Genomic DNA, 20,049 nt, shown 5'->3' on the forward strand with positions numbered 1-20,049 from the left:
TAAAAAAATAAATAAATAAAATTTAAAAAAAAGGATGTATGTAAGTGTGTGTGTAAGTGCAAAAAAAGAAACACCTTACCTGTCCTGAAGCACCGATTGCTTGGCTGTGTCCTCCACACTGCTGGAAAGGCGTCTGCTGCTTCTGGGATGGTCCTGCGACGATTGCGTCGCAGGACCGACATGACAGCCCCACTGGCTCGTTGCCCAGGGGGCTGTCATCACTAGAGACTATCTGCAGCAGCAGCACATGCCGCCGCTGCAGAGAGCAGCCTTTATCTTCCAATGACATATGAGACACGTTGTTGGCAGTTAAAGCCTTTTTCTGCCACGACGTATCTCATACTTCGTTGGCAGAAAAAAAGTTAAACTAATAACATTAACATTTCCTCCTTAAGTTAGCTCTAACTCCTCCTCTAACTTAGCTCTAAGCTAGCGAGTGAAGGGATGAATCACAGGCAAGGGATCACTTTTTTTCATATAAAAAAATTTAATGATTTTTTTTTTAAATAAATGTATATAAGAAATAGGTTTCTTTTTTAATGGAGAACCTAGGGCCCCTGGTCACCAACGAGTGTTTTAGTTTTTAACCACTAGTCTCCAGGGGGGTCCTGATAATTTTGCTGTATGGGGCCCTGTGATTTTTGATGGCAGACCTGGTTTAATATCGTAGTATTCGGAGAGGGTTCTTTAGAGTGAGAGCTGTAAAGATGCAGGGTTATTAAAAATAGTTTTTAGTACAAAGTTGACTCAGGGACTGAACCTCTAGAACCTTTGGAGAGGGTATTTTTTACCCCTCTAAGACAAAATTGGAGAGGATTCAGGTGTTTTGGTTTTTTTTTGCTTTGCTCTGGACATAAAAAGTTGAACTTGTGTTTTTTTTTCAGACTATGTTACTAAATGAATGCCCAGCTCACAGATATCAAACTCCTACCTTACCTAATGTTTGAGCTACTACCCTGTATCTTCCACTGTACACCGATTGCTTAATAAATAATAACTCTGCAATATTGTGCAAATGTGCTACAGTAAAAAGGCATGGATATGAGTGTGAATGAATGAATGTTTTTTTAATCAAGCAAAAATCAACATTCCACATATAGAGCAATAAACTTAATATTTTTGAGCTAACTTGCTACACCTTGCAGAAGCTAAGAGTATTATAATTTTGCTAGGTATGTCACCATGAAGAGCCTGAAGGCCAAATTTAAGAGGAGTGAGGTAAGCCAACCCAGTTTGTTTTTAATCTGTTATGACTAATGGCCTCAAATGTCATACAATGACCCTGGTTTTGCTTTACATTTCCTGTACTTCAATGCAGAACCTCCAGTCTCTTCCCTACTTCTTTGCACCTCTAAATTATACTTTTAGTTTTAGTTTTTTAGGCACCCTTTCACTCCATCTATGGCACTTTCAACCTTCTCACATCTTTCCAGAAACTTCTTTTTCACTTTTTTCACTTTTTCACCTGGATATTCTTACATATACCCACTTCCCATACATTAAGTGCCTCTTTTTTTCTTCAATATCTACCTCAATTTCCACAACTGAAATAATCTCACCACCAGAAATTACTTAATCTTCTCATTAACCCTAAATTAAGAAAAATGTTATGATTACTTTTTCAGTAAACACTGGCCTTTTAACTTCATTTTGTTCTAAGTACAAATGTTAGAATGAGTTGCTCTGAAAATCTTAATGCAGAGTCCTGAGTGGGGTCGTTTGGATGACAAGCTGATGTCTGCTGTGACCTGTAATGAATCAGACAAAGTTGAATCTCTGCTCACGAAGAAGAGGCTAATGCCCCACAAACTTGGCCCATCAGGCAGATCAGCGTAAGTTTCCCTTAAAAAATAGTTGAATAGTTCTGAATGAAAAAGAAGACTATAGTTTTACTTGACTTTTTTACTCAAACACAAGCAGTAGTATGTCTCATTCAGCATCACCTTCTTCCCATGAGAAATCATCAGGAGAGCTATGAACAATGAATACGTGTATAGGCCCACTTACCATGAATGGTTTTAGGTAAAGTTCTTCAGTGATTATTCCTCTCTGTTTTAGCCTTCACACAGCTGCAGCTCTTGGACATGTGGAATGTCTTGATGTCATTTTGGCTCACCAAACCCAATTGCTTGTTCCAGACCAAGAAGGTAAATAATGGGCCCTTTATTCATTCTGCATACACTATGGCCTTTACACTTGCAAAATGAAGAACACACTGACAAAATATATTTTGTTATGTTGGATTGATAAACGCAAATGCCCTAATTGGTCACTATGGGTACCTGGTGCTGCAAAGTTGCACCTATATTGTTAATGAGAGGATGATAGATAAATAGATAGATAGATTGATAGATAGATGTCCTGTGCACATATAAAAGTGTCCGACCTACAAGCTGTCAGGATTAGAAAATGAGGTCAGAACAATTAGGGTAGCAGAACCGAGTCCACAGTAGGCAGTGTAGGACTCATATTAAATGAAGGGCCTTGGCATGGCACGTGGGCTTACATATTTTGTCGAAAATGTGGTACTAACACCTTTATATTTTGTTAAAATGTATTTAAAGTGATTCACACAGGCTGAATTTGAGCACTAACCTTTTTTGTTCTTTTTTGTAACTGCTGTACATAACCACCACAAGGTGTCACTGTGTAAAAGTTAATCGGCCTGAAATTGGCTAGATCTCAATCGGGCAGGTTAGAAAACTCAGTCGGATCAGGGACCGCATTGACTCGTTGATGCGGTCCCCGAACCCACTACCCCATTGTCGCCAATATAATTCGATTGTTTGGCCCCAGGGCCAAACGATCAAATTATTTTTTTTTTACCTACACGCTCCCCGATATCGTCCACCCGTAGGTAGGGATATCAGGTGAAGATGCGCTCGCTTGGCGATCTTGCCAAGCAGGCGGATCTCAACGTGTATGGGGACCTTTACTTTAGTTGCAGCAATGTTGCAGTATTAGACAGTGATGACTCGTTGTCACAGTGACCAACAAAACATCTCATTTAATTGGAATCTGATACCAACTCATTCTCGCACTAAGGGGCACATTCATTAAAGTATGACAGGTCTGATTACAAAAAAAATTCTTATTTTTTCTAAAGTTTACAACTTTTGCGTATTTTCTGCGATATTTTCGTTAATTTCCGCGCCTTTTTTGTACTTTGTGATAATTTATGGGACAAAATAGTATTTGTCGCAACGAGTACGAAAGTTTTGGATTCATTCAAGCTTCGATATTGTGACTTTCCTTGGGTCAGGTTGGAGCTGCAGAGTTGCCATTGAGTCCTATGGGAAGCTTCCAAAATCATGCACTGAAGGTTCAAAGTCAGAAAGGTTTTTGTGCCGTTTACAATCTCTCGGATACGAAAATATCGTCACTTTCTGATTGTACCAAAATATTTTCGTCAAAGCATGACGCAACTTTTCGCAAAATTAATGCACATCAGAAATTTTCGTATTTAATGCGAACTTTCACAAATTGTACTCTTAATTTGTACTATATATATACAGTGGTGTGAAAAACTATTTGCCCCCTTCCTGATTTCTTATTCTTTTGCATGTTTGTCACACAAAATGTTTCTGATCATCAAACACATTTAACTATTAGTCAAAGATAACACAAGTAAACACAAAATGCAGTTTTTAAATGAGGGTTTTTATTATTTAGGGAGAAAAAAAATCCAAACCTACATGGCCCTGTGTGAAAAAGTAATTGCCCCCTGAACCTAATAACTGGTTGGGCCACCCTTAGCAGCAATAACTGCAATCAAGCGTTTGCGATAACTTGCAACGAGTCTTTTACAGCGCTCTGGAGGAATTTTGGCCCACTCATCTTTGCAGAATTGTTGTAATTCAGCTTTATTTGAGGGTTTTCTAGCATGAACCGCCTTTTTAAGGTCATGCCACAACATCTCAATAGGATTCAGGTCAGGACTTTGACTAGGCCACTCCAAAGTCTTCATTTTGTTTTTCTTCAGCCATTCAGAGGTGGATTTGCTGGTGTGTTTTGGGTCATTGTCCTGCTGCAGCACCCAAGATCGCTTCAGCTTGAGTTGACGAACAGATGGCCGGACATTCTCCTTCAGGATTTTTTGGTAGACAGTAGAATTCATGGTTCCATCTATCACAGCAAGCCTTCCAGGTCCTGAAGCAGCAAAACAACCCCAGACCATCACACTACCACCACCATATTTTACTGTTGGTATGATGTTCTTTTTCTGAAATGCTGTGTTACTTTTACGCCAGATGTAACGGGACACGCACCTTCCAAAAAGTTCAACTTTTGTCTCGTCGATCCACAAGGTATTTTCCCAAAAGTCTTGGCAATCATTGAGATGTTTTTTAGCAAAATTGAGACGAGCCATAATGTTCTTTTTGCTTAAAAGTGGTTTGCGCCTTGGAAATCTGCCATGCAGGCCATTTTTGCCCAGTCTCTTTCTTATGGTGGAGTCGTGAACACTGACCTTAATTGAGGCAAGTGAGGCCTGCAGTTCTTTAGATGTTGTCCTGTGGTCTTTTGTGGTCTCTCAGATGAGTTGTCTCTGCGCTCTTGGGGTAATTTTGGTCGGCCGGCCACTCCTGGGAAGGTTCACCACTGTTCCATGTTTTTGCCATTTGTGGATAATGGCTCTCACTGTGGTTCGCTGGAGTCCCAAAGCTTTAGAAATGGCTTTATAACCTTTACCAGACTGATAGATCTCAATTACTTTTGTTCTCATTTGTTCCTGAATTTCTTTGGATCTTGGCATGATGTCTAGCTTTTGAGGTGCTTTTGGTCTACTTCTCTGTGTCAGGTAGCTCCTATTTAAGTGATTTCTTGATTGAAACAGGTGTGGCAGTAATCAGGCCTGGGGGTGACTACAGAAATTGATATTGAAATTGAAAATTGAAATTGATAAACCACAGTTAAGTTATTTTTTAACAAGGGGGGCAATTACTTTTTCACACATGTCATGTAGATTTGGAGTTTTTTTTCTCCCTTAATAACATGAACCTTCATTTAAAAACTGCATTTTGTGTTAAATTATGTTATCTTTGACTAATAGTTAACGGTTTTTGATGAGCAGAAACATTTAAGTGTGACAAACATGCAAAAGAATAAGAAATCAGGAAGGGGGCAAATAGTTTTTCACACCACTGTATATATATATAGTGAACAAAACATGAATCGCATCGCTCAGGACTTATAACAAAATTATATAATCTGTATAAATAAAATAGCGGGGGTAGTTGGACTCCAAAGAGTATCACAAGACAAGTGTGCTATATATTCCTATGCGCTGTAAATATCACTGCAACTTATATTTATTTTCTTAATATACTATATTTACAGTGCATAGGAATATTGTCTTGTGATACTCTTTGGAGTCCAACTACCCCCGCTATTTTATTTATACAGATTATATAAGTATGGGCCGTAAATAACTGAATATTAGCACATAATAGACGTAGCCACGCGCCCTAATAGTAGAAGAGGGTTATAGCGCATTACGTGGTTGAAAGAATTGTGACACAGTTACAACATTTATTTTACATCCTTCATTATGCACAATGGTAAAATTATTTATGACACATGGTTAAGGGTATTATTATTTCATTTTATTTCATTTCATTTTATTGTATGTAATCAAGTTCACTGAGTGTATACGTCATTCTGGCACGTCACTATCAAGTTTCCCGCCACACAGGGTATTTAAGTTTAGATGTACTGTTTCTTGACAACTTTGAGAAAGGCTGCAATTGTGGCCGAAACGTCAGTTCTCTTGTTCTACACTTAATAAACTACAAATTTTGTTATAAGTCCTGAGCGATGCGATTCATGTTTTGTTCACTATCTACGCTGAAGAGGACTGCACCCAGGCGCCTGAGATTTACCTGTATCGTGAGTGCTGTTTATCGTGAACTTTTATGTATATATATATATATATATGCACTATCCCGAGGTCAGGTACCGCTCATACAGGACTTAGGATTCATTTTTGATGCTTTATTAGAGAGACACGACAACTGACGTTTCGGCTGCAACACCAGCAAGGGTACGCCTTTACTTATTTTTCTATATCCACTTCTTTGCTTTGTCTCGCCTTCTATACTTACCTAGTAGTTTGTCTGAACCCTGGTGTTTGTTTCTTAACTTCCTCTCTTACCGTGGCTTGACCCTCCTTGCTTCGGTTTACGTGGTATTATATTCTGTGCAGATAGTTTGGAACTCCTACCTCCATGAGTTGTAATTATATTTTTGAACATTTAATAACAAAAAAAGGGGAGGCAAAGCACCTTGATTACCTGTATTCACCAGTGAGCCACTCACATGCCTTCATGTCGGAAGCGATCCATCTAAGACAAGCTGACAGGCACTATACATCACATCATCTCTTTACGTTGTCTCAAATGTATCTGATCATAATTAGTAACATTATATATCTAGTTATTATTCCTAGTGAAACAGGTGTGATACTTTGTAGTTAACTAAATTGTTCAATATAACTGTTACCTTTGTATCAGATACCAGCGGTTCACTGTAATATTGGCTATTTGTTCACGTCACGCATCAAAAATGAATCCTAAGTCCTGTGTGAGTGGTAGAGGTGGATATGTGGCAGGTATTGAGGAAGGTAAATCCAAGGAAGGCCGCTGGACCCGATGGCGTGGCTGGAAGGGTGTTGAAGGTATGTGCAGAGCAACTGGCCGGAGTACTTACAGAGATCTTCAATCAGTCCCTCTCCCAGGCTTTTGTTCCATCTTGTCTCAAGGCCTCCATCATTGTTCCAGTGCCAAAAAAATCTGGTACAAAGAGCTTGAATGATTTTCGTCCAGTGGCACTTACATCTGTTATCATGAAGTGTTTTGAGAAGCTGATGCGGAATCATATAATTGCGTGCCTGCCAGTAGATTTAGATCCATTCCAATTTGCTTACAAGGCAAAAAGATCTACTGAGGATGCCATGGCTACAGCTCTTCATGCTACCTTGACTCATCTGGAGCAACGGGGGAGTTATGCGAGGCTGCTTTTTGTGGATTTTAGCTCGGCGTTCAATACCATACTTCCACAACGATTAGTGTCCAAATTGGCAGTTTTGGGTCTTCCATCTCTTACGTGTAGCTGGATCTTGGACTTTTTGTCCGGTCGCTCTCAGAGGGTTAGACTGGGCTCACACATCTCAAACGCTCTATGCTTAAGCACTGGCTCACCCCAGGGTTGTGTATTAAGTCCGCTATTATATACCTTATACACATATGATTGTGTTCCTACACACTCTGGAAATAAAATCATTAAGTTTGCGGATGATACTACGGTGATCGGACTTATCTCTGGAAAAGAGAGTGAGATGGACTACAGGGATGAAGTGGAACGGCTGTCAGAGTGGTGTAAAGACAATAACCTGCTCCTGAAATTGAAAAAACCAAGGAACTGGTCATTGATTTTAGGAAAAAAAAGACCAACGTTGAACCACTCATCATTGGTAAAATGCAGGTGGAGAGGGTTTCAGTGTTTAAATTCCTAGGAATGGAGTTGGAGGATGATCTGACATGGAGTGTAAACACTAAGGGGCTGTTAAAGAAAGCGCAGCAAAGACTGTACTTTCTGAGAGTTATGAGGAAAAACCATCTACCTAAAAATCTTCTTCTTGCCTTTTATCACTGTTCCATCGAGAGCATACTTACGTATGGACTATGTGTGTGGTTCGGTGCCTGCACCTCCAAAGAGGTTAAGGCACTTCAGAGGGTTGTTAGATCTGCAGAGAAGATAATTGATTGTCCGCTCCCAACCCTGGAACACATTTACATCTCCCGTTGCCGGAAAAAAGCTCACCCTGGCCACTGTCTCTTCCAGCACTTGCCATCAGGGAAGAGATATAGAGCATTTAAAGCCAGAACTAATCATCTGAGAGACAGCTTTTATCCAAGAGCAATTATGGCTTTAAATATGTAACAGTAGACTTATATTATCTTTTACTATACCACTGCTTTGAGTTGTTGCTTGCTTCTTTTAAATCTCGTTGTTTACTATGTGACAATGACAATAAAGATATATTCTATTCTATATTCTACCTGACCTTGGGATAGGGTATTCTTCTATTTTTTTGGGACTGCACCCAGGCAAGATATTTTCATATATACGTGAGTGCCAGTTTCTTCTTTTTATTATATATATATATATGTATATCCCCTTTAAATGTTCTAAATACACATAAATCTCAACAAGACTACACTGGAATACCAATGTTACATTTATTTATTAAAATAATTGCTAGCTAGCTTAATACATTTCTTTTTTACAGCATTTATAAAAGTGCACAAATAAAATAGACATTTCCAAATGATTAAAATACATTTTTGCTAACAACAAATAATTTCAAATTTTCTAATTGTGGTTATTTGAGCTGGTATTATATCAAAAATAGGGATCCTCAATGTCCAGTCAAAAAGAGCCAAAGTAGATGGGACACAGCCCCCAGATTTAAAGGGCAAATCCAACAGCAAAACCCAAACGTGTCCCAAACATCACACAAAAATTCAAAAGAAAAATTTTTTATTCAAAAATCCATATAAAAACATACAAACCCCACAAAATGCCACCTTATGTGTTTTGTATCCTATCGGTACTTAGTCATAGGCAGTTGTGACCCTATGGGTTCTAAAGCACATATTTAAAGGGGACACGTCACCCTAAGAAATAATTACAAATTATTTTCTATTGTGTTTGTCAAGCAAAATAAACTTCAATTACACTATATAATTTTTTTTTAAACTTATTTTCTTCAGCACTGGAATTCACCATTGCAGAAAACAGGCAGGCTCCATTTTGTGGACACTGTTATTAAGGCAAGCTGTGCATCCTGCCAAAATCTTGTGTCTGTGCCAGTATGGGGGGACCTGATACCCATATCCATGCACTGGTTACACAATTATATGGTTAGGAGGGAGGGGAAATGTGAGGAGTACAGTGACATCTAAGAAGTTCTGAATTGAAAGTGAAAGTATCTGTCTGCCCCACCCCTATGCCTAAGGCATAGAGGCGGGTCAGGCAATATATGATTGACAGCTGGGACTTTTAAATGCTTATATAATAGGTATAGATGTGTTAATAAAAAAATGACTTTGGATTACATGTTTAATTTGAAAACGGCTTTTATTATACAGCTTTTTATGTATGGGTGACAGGTCCGCTTTAAGCACAAAATTGCCCCACCCATCATTAAAACCGTTATTGCTTTAAAGTTTTACAAAAAAGTTTACAAAATGTTCCTGTCAATGTTTTTTAAAAGCTAAAAAATCCTGTTAATGTATATGTAAAACTTTTGGTATGTAGACAGTGGCGTCTCTCTTTGAGCAATAACGGTTTTAATTGTCGTCATTTTATTTATTGCCACTTGGAGAGTGGCATTATGTGAAACACAGCCAGAAACTGTATAGAGGGAGCAAAATAAAGTCAGTTTTTAAACATGAGCAGCGAAAATCAGTAATTGCACTGGGGAATAATGTGATACTTATAAATGTAAATGTGGTGGAAAAAAGATTTATAGCAGATTATGCAGTCAACCTAAATGAGCACTAAAAAACTCCCAACTCCAGAAATAACACAAAAACTAACTGCTACGCTTGCGTAAATATCGTTACTTATAACTGTTAGCAGAGTATCTGGGTAATCTGGAGTAGCAGTAACAGTCAGGAGTCTTACCAATCAGGATGATGCTGCAAGCATGGCTGATACTTTATTCACTTTACAACAAGAAGGAAACAGGAACATAACATCACATCCTGGAGACCCTTCCCAGAATGCACAGGTTTATAAAAGCTTTATAAACACAAAACAGTATGTATACTGACACCTACTGGCAGAACATAACAGTATAACACAGTATATTAGAGAGAAGGCTTTTGTTGCTAACTGACAGTGTACAAACACTAGTCTAACACCCCCACTCAACAAATACTTCTCACATTAGTCCCATTCTTGTTCTGAGCTTCTCAAATTTAGATCGTGGTAGTGGCTTTGTCATAGCATCTGCTATCATATTGTCAGTCTCACAGTATACAAGCTCAATTACATTTTGTTCCAGTAGATCACGCAGGTAGTGATGTTTAACATCAATGTGCTTGGTTCTGGCGTTGATCTTTTCACTGTTTGCAAGCTTTATACATCCTTGGTTGTCCTCATATAAAACTGTTGGCTGGGATATCGGCTCACCAATATCTTCTAATAGTTGACGCAACCAAATTACTTCTTGACTAGCATGAGCTGCTGAGATGTATTCTGCTTCTGTAGAAGACAATGCCACAGAGATTTGCTTTTTGCTAGACCAGGATATTGGGCTGTTACCCAACTTGAACAAGTTGCCACTTGTGGATTTGCGAGTACTGGGGTCACCTGCCCAGTCTGAGTCCACATATCCTGTGAGTTCTAGGACACCATTTGCTGATATCTTTAAACTCAAGTCTTTAGTTTGTTTGAGGTATTGCATGACTCTCTTAATTGCATTCCAATCTCTCTGACGAGGTTTACTTACACGTCTGCAAAGAAATGACATAGCAGCACCTATATCTGGACGTGTAGTGGTGGCAATGTACAAGAGTGCCCCCACTGCTTGTCTGTATTTTTCATTATTTGGCAGAAGATCTTCTTCTCCTTCCAACTTTAAGTAGGCTGTGTCCATTGGGGTGCTCACACCTTTGCATTCTGCCATGCCAAACTGATTAAGGATAACACCAATTTTGGCACTTTGATTTAGTAGAAAGCTTCCATCATCCTCTCTTTGTATCTGTATTCCTAGGTAGTAGGTCACATCTCCTAGGTCTTTGGTTTCAAAGTGCTTGTTGAGAGTTGAATTTAGCTTTGCAATTTCCTTATGCTCTTTGTGAACAATTATCAAATCATCAACATAGAGTAGTAAATACATCCACTCCTCACCTGTGTGTTTGCAGTATAGGCATGGATCAGCTTTACTTCTTGTGAAGCCTTCATCTAACAGAACTTTATTCATTTTTGCATTCCATGCCCTCGCTGATTGCTTCAGCCCATAGAGTGATTTACTCAATTTACAAACAAGATGTTCTTCTCCATCTTTCACATAACCTTCTGGTTGTGTCATGTACAGTTCCTCTACTATGTCACCATTAAGAAAGGCTGTTTTAATGTCATGATGTCTCACAATCATATTTCTCAGAACTGCAATAGCCATTAAAGTTCTAAAAGTACTTTGCTTGGCAACAGGAGCAAAAGTAGCATCATAATCTTCTCCATATTTCTGTGAGAATCCCTTTGCAACCAATCTTGCCTTGTATCTATGGATGTTACCTTCAGAATCACATTTAGCCTTAAAAACCCATTTACATCCAATTGCACGTTTACCTTGAGGTAACTCTGTAAGTTTCCAAGTTTGGAGCTGGTTGAGAGATGCCATTTCTTCATTGGCTGCTTTAATCCACATTTGCTTCTCAGGGATAGGCAACTTTTGCATTTCCTCCCATGATGCTGGTTCAGGCTGTGGTGCTGTCCGAACCATATAGGACAAGCGTTTAGCTGGGATGCCCTTATTGCTTCTTGAGGACTTTCTGACTGAACTTGTAGAGGTTTCATCTTCTGCCTGTTTAGTTTCTGTATCACTTACACTGACTTCAGTTTCTGTGCTCTGTGTTGGTTGAGGATCTTCTGTAGATTGGGCAGTTGTTATCGCATCATGAAACTTTAGACATACAGAGTTTTCATCAATAATCACACTTCTGCTGATTGTTACTTTGTTGGTGTTTGGGTGCAGGATTCTGTACCCTTTTTGAGATTCACTATAGCCAACAAGTATCCCTTCCTCAGCACAAGCTTCCCACTTTGTACGCTTTTGTTTGGGAACATGTACATAGGCTTTGCTTCCAAAGATTTTAATGTGCCTCAAGTCTGGTTTCTTTTCATTCCATAGCTCAAATGGAGTCTTTTCTATTGCTTTTCCGGGTAAGCGGTTTTGAAGATAGCAGGCTGTCACAATTGCTTCTCCCCAATACATGGTTGCCATATCTGCATCAAAGAGCATGCTTCTTCCACTTTCACACAATGTGCGGTTCATTCTCTCTGCAACACCATTTTGCTCTGGGTTGTATGGTACAGTAGTCTGAAACATAATTCCATGTTTTCTCAGAATGGCTTGTGTTTTGCCACTTGTGTACTCAGTCCCATTGTCTGCACGCAGTATTTTTGGCATTTTGCTAAATTTATTGCTTACTTGAGCAAGATACTCTTCAAGCTTCTCTGGAACTTCATCCTTGCTGTGCAGCAGGTAGACTACTGTGTACCTTGAGAAATCATCAATAAATGTAAGAAAATATTTCTTCTTTCCTGGAGTCTGAGTTTTCATTGGACCACATAGATCTGTGTGAATTAGGTCCAGGGGTTGTTGAGCTCGGCTGTTGCTGGCCTTTGGAAAAGGTTTCTTTGTCATTTTCCCCTTTATGCAGCTAGAACATTTCATTTGCTTACTACATGCATCAATTTTTATACCACTGGCATGCTGATCCTGAACTAGTCTTTTTATGGCTTCAGGATTTCTGTGCCCAAGGCGACGGTGCCATGTATGAATACAGTTCACATGTCTTTCCTCTTTGGCAGCCTTAACCATTTCCTTACAGTCCAGCTGATAAAGTTCATCTCTGATTTTTCCTTTGGCGAGTATGCAACTCCCCCTTGTGATAATGCAGTCATTACCTTTAAATGTAACTGTATTCCCTTGCTTAGTTAGCTTTTTCACAGACAACAAATTACTTTCAAGAGCTGGGACATATAGGACATTCTTGACAGGTATCTTTCTAGTGACTGTTTTGGAGACAGGGCAGTGAAGAAAACCTTCCCCCACTCCCTCTGAGACCATATATTGCCCATTAGCTGTAGCAATTCTTTCTGCTTTACTTTGATCAAGCTGTGTGAAGAATTTCTTATCATTGGTCATATGACTTGTAGCTCCTGAGTCAATACACCAGTTGTGAATTGATGTGCCATCCTCTTTGGAGTGAAAGGCACACTCTGCATTTGTGTCTTCCATTTCCCCTTTAACACTTTTGGCCTTTTGTTGGTTAGCTTGCCTCTTTAGCTGATTCATTCTAGCTTTCCAGACTCTGCAGTTTGCCTTTAAATGACCTGGCTTTTTGCAAACATAACATTCACGTGTTTCACGCAGTGCATTAGGGTTTTTAGTTTGATCTTTAATTTTTAGTGCAGTCTCTGTTTCTGTAGCAGATTTGTCATTTGTACTTTCTGCTTTACGTTTGTACTCATCCACAAGCTTGCCTTTAACATACTCTAGTGTAAGCTCATCATCTGGCCGTGCATCTAGTGCTGTGACAAGTGTTTCATAACTCTCTGGAAGACCGCTGAGCAGCAGTGCTGCAACATGAAAGTCTTTTATTTCTTCTCCTACACCTCGCAGGCGTTCCACCATTTCTAAGGTGCTTCTTATATAGTCCTGCATATGCTGGCCTTTCATCAGCTTAGTCTGGTACAGCTTTCTAATTAGGTACAGTTTATTGCTGAGATTTGCCCTCTCATGTACTTTCTGTAGCTCCTCCCACATTTGTTTTGCAGTTTCACACTTGCAAATATGCACAATCTGATCATCATCAATGCTGAGAGAAATAGTGCTCTGTGCCTTTTGATCTTTCTCTAGCCATTCATCTGTGGGTGGATTTGGTCTGGCCTCCTGTATGCACTTCCATGTACCTTCTCTGATTAGCAGCATCTTTATTTTAAACTTCCAAGACTGATAGTTCTGGTTAGTCAGATTAGCTACTGAGAACTTTGTGCTGTTAGCAGCCATTACTTCTGCTCTCTGACTTTACTCTTGCTGTCCCTGCTGGGTGCCTGAGCTGTGCTTATAACTGCACCACTATTCAGGTATATAGCTGGAGCGGTATCTGCTAGCTCTATCTGCAGCCTGTATGTGGCAGCTTATCTGTGAGCTTTATCTGCCAGCTGTATCTGGGAGCTGTATCTGGGCCCATAACCTGTTAGCAGAGTATCTGGGTAATCTGGAGTAGCAGTAACAGTCAGGAGTCTTACCAATCAGGATGATGCTGCAAGCATGGCTGATACTTTATTCACTTTACAACAAGAAGGAAACAGGAACATAACATCACATCCTGGAGACCCTTCCCAGAATGCACAGGTTTATAAAAGCTTTATAAACACAAAACAGTATGTATACTGACACCTACTGGCAGAACATAACAGTATAACACAGTATATTAGAGAGAAGGCTTTTGTTGCTAACTGACAGTGTACAAACACTAGTCTAACAATAACAATAATAGGCGATAATTTATAGAAATTTTTTAATGAATTTTAGTAAACAGATGCCATAGAGCTTTAAGGGCAGTGATTATGCAGCTTAGTGTTCCTGCTGTTGTACCTAGCACAGTCTAAATGGGCCCTAATATTTCTTAAAGATAACGCATCAACCCATGAAAAGAAAAACAAACCGGAGCCTAAAATCAAATATAGAAGGCAAATTACTGATCAGAACTAACAAATTTTGCCGTATCTAAAGGGGTTAATAGATTAATTCTTTAAAAAAAGATCGTAATTTACTCCCAGGATTTTCCTTGCAGTTCTCTGACACATAGAAAAACTTCTTAAACTAAGTTGTATTTAACAAGCTTTTTATGAATTTCTTAAGGGCATTTTTGAGTAGCACTGTCATCACATGCTACGTAGTGTAATGCAACAATTGAGGGTATTTTTAAGTTCTGATGGTTTAGTCATTTCCAGATTTCCCAAACATCATCTGCTGAATACAAAATGAGATTGGACAAGCTATTTTCAGTTCCTTATTTTTCATGTTTTAACTGACTGTTCTCGTTTTGTTCAGTTATGTAATTTTGATGTGAGTGTTGTAGTTGTGCAACGCTGGAATAGCTGTAGAATGCCCCTGGTCAAGGATCTTGGCCTGTTGGTAGTTTTGGGATTATAATATAGAAAATGAAAATAGCCAATATGTCTGGAAAACTTTGTACATTTAAATTAGCAGAATATGTCCAATGTTACATAGTTAGACAGTTAAGTTAGGCTGAAAACTAAAGTCCATTGTGCTCAACACCTCTAAATGAATCTCAGTGCACAATGTACATACATGCATACAAGCCTATCTATATAATCACATATATCAACTAGAAAGGGAAATTTGAGAACAAACTTCATGTTGGGTTGAAAAACGTGAAGTCACTGAATGAAATCTGATCTGTTGTTAACTCCGCCCACTTTTTCTAACCTTGGACCCACAGTTATATAGTAAAAACCACTGTGCAAAGGGACCCTGGTTTTAATAGTGTCTGAATGGCAGCAATTTATATTTCCCCACTGAAAGTCAACGAGGGACATCTGATTGGTGGTTGGTGGCTCCGCCCCGTTTTTCTAACATGGAACTGCAGTTACCCAGTGACTAACTATTAATCCTAGAGTGCCTAAACTTTGAAGAGTTAAAGAATGGCAGCAGTTTCAATTTAAACCAATAAAAGTCAATAGGTAAATTGTGGTTGGTGAGTGTGCCCACTTTTTCTAACCTTGAGTCGAAGTCACCCAGTGACAAACAGTGGGCTCCCTGGCATAAATAGTGTGAGAATGACAGCATTTCAAATTTAAACCAATACAATTCAATGGATAAAATCTGATTGGGTGTTAGTCGCCCAACCCACTTTTCCTAGTTTTGAACTGCAGTCCCCAGTGACCAACTTTGCAAAGTTTGGGGATGCAGGAATAAAAATTGTGGGACTGACAGCATTTTACATTTCACCACTGAAAGTAAACAGGTGAAATGTGATTGAACCACAGTTACCTGGTGACTAGCTCTGGAAAGTTTGGCGACCTTAGTATTAATAGTTAAAGAATGGCAGCAGTTTAAATTTAAATGTATGAAGTCTATAGTTGAAATCTGATTGGCTGTTGTTGGCCCCACCCACTTTTCTAAACTTGGAATGTAGTCACCCAGTGACAAACTGTGCAAACTGTGCAAAGTTTGGGAATCCTTGCATCAAACCAATAAAATTCAATAGGTGAAATCTGATTGGCTGCTGGTGGCTCTGCCCACTTTTTCAGACCTAAAACTGCAGCCCCCTAGTGACCAACTGTGAAATGTTTGGGGCCCTGGGGATAGTACTGGGAGAATGGCAGCAAGTTGGATTTCCCCATCGAAAGTCAATAGGTAAAATCTGATTGGCTGTTGGTGGCTCCACCCACTTTTTCTAACCTTGAACCACAGTTACCTGGTGCCTAACTCTGTAAAGTTTGGGGACCCTGGTATTATTGCTGTGAGAATGGCAGCAAGTTGAATTTCCACATAGTCAATAGGTAAAATCTCTTTTCGCAGCTTCACCCACTTTTGGGCATCCAAGAATCATCATATTTTCATTCAGGCTGAACCCATGACTATGTAATTCAAGTTTGAGGAGTGTGGCCTCAAAGCTGTAGGATTGGCAGCAGTTTCAGTTTCCCCATTAAAGTCAATGGGTGAAATTTGATTGGCTGTTGTTGGGACCTCCCACATTGGTTCATCTAACATATGTTGCTGTTTCATTCGGGGTGACCCCATGATTATGTTATTCAAGTTTGGGGGGTGTAGCTTCAAAGCAGTTTGAAAATCTTCCCTGTCAAAGTCAATGGGGAAATTGGGGTGTTTGAAAAGATGGGGGGCGGGATCGCTTATAAAAGCACAAGCAACCTGCTCCACTATAGGGTGAAGAAGTGTGGAGAGGTTGGGTGTTGTACCCCTAAAATTGTAGGAGGAGTAGCGTTTAGAAAATGGGGGGCACTAAGAAGAAGAAGAAGAAAAAGCAGAAGAATAAGCTGAAGTTGAAGAACAGTATGTTGGGTTTTTCAACCCAACATAACTATATACCTATACCAACGAACTAACTGTAGATCTTGCGATCACAATAGCTTTGGGTATTATGCTTGCTAAGAAATTATCCAAACCACTCTTAAAGGCATTAATGAAATCTACTAACACAATATCACCAATATTACAAAAGCTTTTAAGAAATATAAGTCAGAGGGGACAGTAGCTGCGTTTAATGAATATAAACACTATAACAAGTGTTGTAAAACAGCAATCCGGAAGGCAAAGATAGAAAATGAGGAGCGCATCGCGGCCGAGGCCAAGACTAACCCCAAAAAGTTTTTTAAGTATATTAATAGTAAAAAGATGCAGGTTGAGTGTGTGGCCCCATTGAGTTATAGTAACAATATGGTTACAGCGGATACAGAAAAGGCAGATGTGCTTAACCAGTTCTTTTCTTCTGTGTATACAGTAGAGGAGCCAGAGTCCCACCCAATAGCTGCACTGTTGCCTCAGCTCCAACTACACAGTGGTTGACACAGGATATGGTGCTTAAAGGGTTACACACGATAAATGTAAACAAGGCACCTGGGCCAGATGGAATACACCCTCGGGTACTGAGAGAGCTAGGGGCAGAATTACAATGGCCCTTGTTTCTGATATTCTCAGACTCGCTTTCATCAGGTATGGTACCTAGGGATTGGAAGAAGGCGAATGTCATTCCTATATTTAAAAAGGGAGTAAGATCTCAGCCTGGCAATTATAGGCCTGTAAGTTTGACATCCGTGGTGGGCAAGTTATTTGAAAGCTTGTTAATGGATCACATACAAAATTATGTCGTAATCAGCATGGCTTTATGAAGGACAGGTCATGTCAGACCAATTTAATTGCTTTTTATGATGAGGTAAGTAAGAAGCTGGACAGTGGGGATGCAGTAGATATAATCTATTTGGATTTTGCCAAAGCATTTGATACCGTTCCCCACAAACGACTGCTTTCTAAACTAAGGTCTATTGGTCTTAGTGAAGTCGTTTGCACATGGATAGAAAACTGGCTACAGGATCGGGTACAGAGGGTGGTTGTTAATGGTACATTCTCTACTTGGAATAAGGTTCTCAGTGGGGTCCCTCAGGGTTCTGTACTGGGTCCACTTTGTTTAATTTGTTCATAAATGACTTAGCAGAGGGTATTATGAGTAATGTATCAGTGTTTGCAGATGACATAAAACTCTGCAGACCAGTCAATTCTATCCAGGATGTGACATCCTTGCAGCAGGATCTTGACCTACTGGCAATCTGGGCAACTAAGTGGCAGATGAGATTTAATGTGGATAAATGTAAGGTCATGCACCTGGGATGTAAAAATATGCAAGCCCTGTATACCTTAATGGAACTGCACTAGGCAAATTCATTATGGAGAAGGACCTTGGAGTCCTTGTAGATAATAAACTTGGCTGTAGCAAGCAATGCCAGGCAGCAGCTACAAGGTCCAAACAAGGTTTTGAGCTGTATTAAAAGGGGTATAGATTCACGGGAGGAGGGGGTTATTCTTCCACTTTACAGAGTGCTGGTAAGGCCCCATCTAGAATATGCTGTTCAGTTTTGGTCTCCAGTGCTCAAACGGGACATTATTGAGTTAGAGAGGGTCCAGAGAAGGGCAACTAAGTTGGTAAAGGGTATGGAAAGTCTCAGTTATGAAGAAAGACTGGCCAAGTTGGGTCTGTTTACACTGGAGAAGAGGCGCTTAAGAGATGACATGATAACTATGTATAAATATTTAAGGGGAGCATATAATAACCTTTCTAATGTTTTATTTACCAGTAGGTCCTTCCAACGGACACGAGGGCACCCACTCCGTTTAGAAGAAGGGAGGTTCCATTTAAATATTCGGAAAAGATTTTTTACTGTGAGAGCTGTAAGGTTGTGGAATTCCCTCCCCGAATCAGTCGTGCTGGCTGATACATTATATAACGTTAAGAAGGGGCTGGATGGATTCTTAGCAAGTGAGGGAATACAGGGGTATGGGAGATAGCTCTGAACAAGTGAGGGAATACAGGGGTAGGGGAGATAGCTCTTAGTACAAGTGAGGGAATACAGGGTTATGGGAGATAACTCTTAGTACAAGTTGATCCAGGGACTGGACCGATTGCCATCTTGGAGTCAGGAAGGAATTTTTTCCCCTCTGCGGCAAATTAGAGAGGCTTCAGATGGGGTTTTTTGCCTTCCTCTGGATCAACTAGTAGTTAGGCAGGTTATATATAGGCATTATGGTTGAACGTGATGGACGTATGTCTTTTTTCAACCCAACTTACTATGTTACTTTGTTAATATGTTACTATGTTACTTAGTGTGGCATTCCACAACCATACTGCCCTCCCCACGAAGAAACCACCTATGCTGCTTAAAATGAAAGATTTGTTCCTCTTGTCTACAGGGGTAACCTCTAATGCACTGATCTTTTCTATGAGAAAAAAGATTCCCTGCTTTCTATCATGTCCTCCAATGTACTTCTAAAGAGTTATCAGAAGAGTGAAGAGTAATCATGTCCCCTTACAAGTGAGGGACATATATAATATAAATCATTTGGTGTATACAGATTTACACAGTAAATAATAAGTGTGCTAGAAATAATATAATCAAAGACACCATAGTTTTCTTTTTGCAGGCCAGCCTGCTTTGCATCTTGCTGCACAGAATGGACATACTGAGTGTGTTGTCAGGATCCTACAGGTAAGTGACTTAAAAGCACCTTTGTCATGTACAAATGATGCAAAATCATCATTGCAATACAGATATTCAAAATCATTAAAAAAAAAAGGAGCACAGTCGTACACACTGAAGGGTCATATAAAATCACTCTTTATTGTGCTCTTACTCTTAATCATAGGCATCCTATGATTAGTACAAGGGTGCACGATGTGCATCAGACAATGCTTTTCTTTTTAATGGCAAATTAAAGAGAGTGGGCTCATCTCTGTGCTCGTTTCAAACTCATTAATATGCTTCCTAAGTACTGGAGCCCAATACTGCCCTGCATACTCATGGTCAGGGCTGGAACTAGAACTGTCAATGTTGGGGTTGTTTTCATGCCTCAAGTTAATGCCCTTTTTTATGCAGGACGGTAGTTTATTTGTAATTGTAGCTACTGAATGACAATGCCTAGAGTTCACAGTTTGTTATTTAGAAAAATCACTGGATCCTTCTCAATTGAGGAAGCCCCCAACACACTAATGT

At 39.6% G+C, this 20,049-nt stretch overlaps 1 protein-coding gene across 1 annotated transcript in view; it reads left to right on the forward strand.

Moving 5' to 3' along the window:
* Positions 1-1,168: 1,168 nt before the first annotated feature.
* ankrd24 (ankyrin repeat domain 24) overlaps positions 1,169-20,049 on the forward strand; it is a 42,371-nt gene continuing 23,490 nt past the window's right edge. Inside the window, exons 1-4 of the mRNA XM_031905017.1 lie at positions 1,169-1,218; positions 1,702-1,832; positions 2,059-2,147; positions 19,481-19,545. Coding sequence (XP_031760877.1) covers positions 1,183-1,218; positions 1,702-1,832; positions 2,059-2,147; positions 19,481-19,545 — 321 coding nt within the window. The 5' untranslated portion in view covers positions 1,169-1,182. The remainder of the gene's footprint in view (positions 1,219-1,701; positions 1,833-2,058; positions 2,148-19,480; positions 19,546-20,049) is intronic.

This window comes from Xenopus tropicalis, chromosome 1, assembly GCF_000004195.4.
Source record: "Xenopus tropicalis strain Nigerian chromosome 1, UCB_Xtro_10.0, whole genome shotgun sequence".
Taxonomy (NCBI): Eukaryota; Metazoa; Chordata; class Amphibia; order Anura; family Pipidae; genus Xenopus; species Xenopus tropicalis.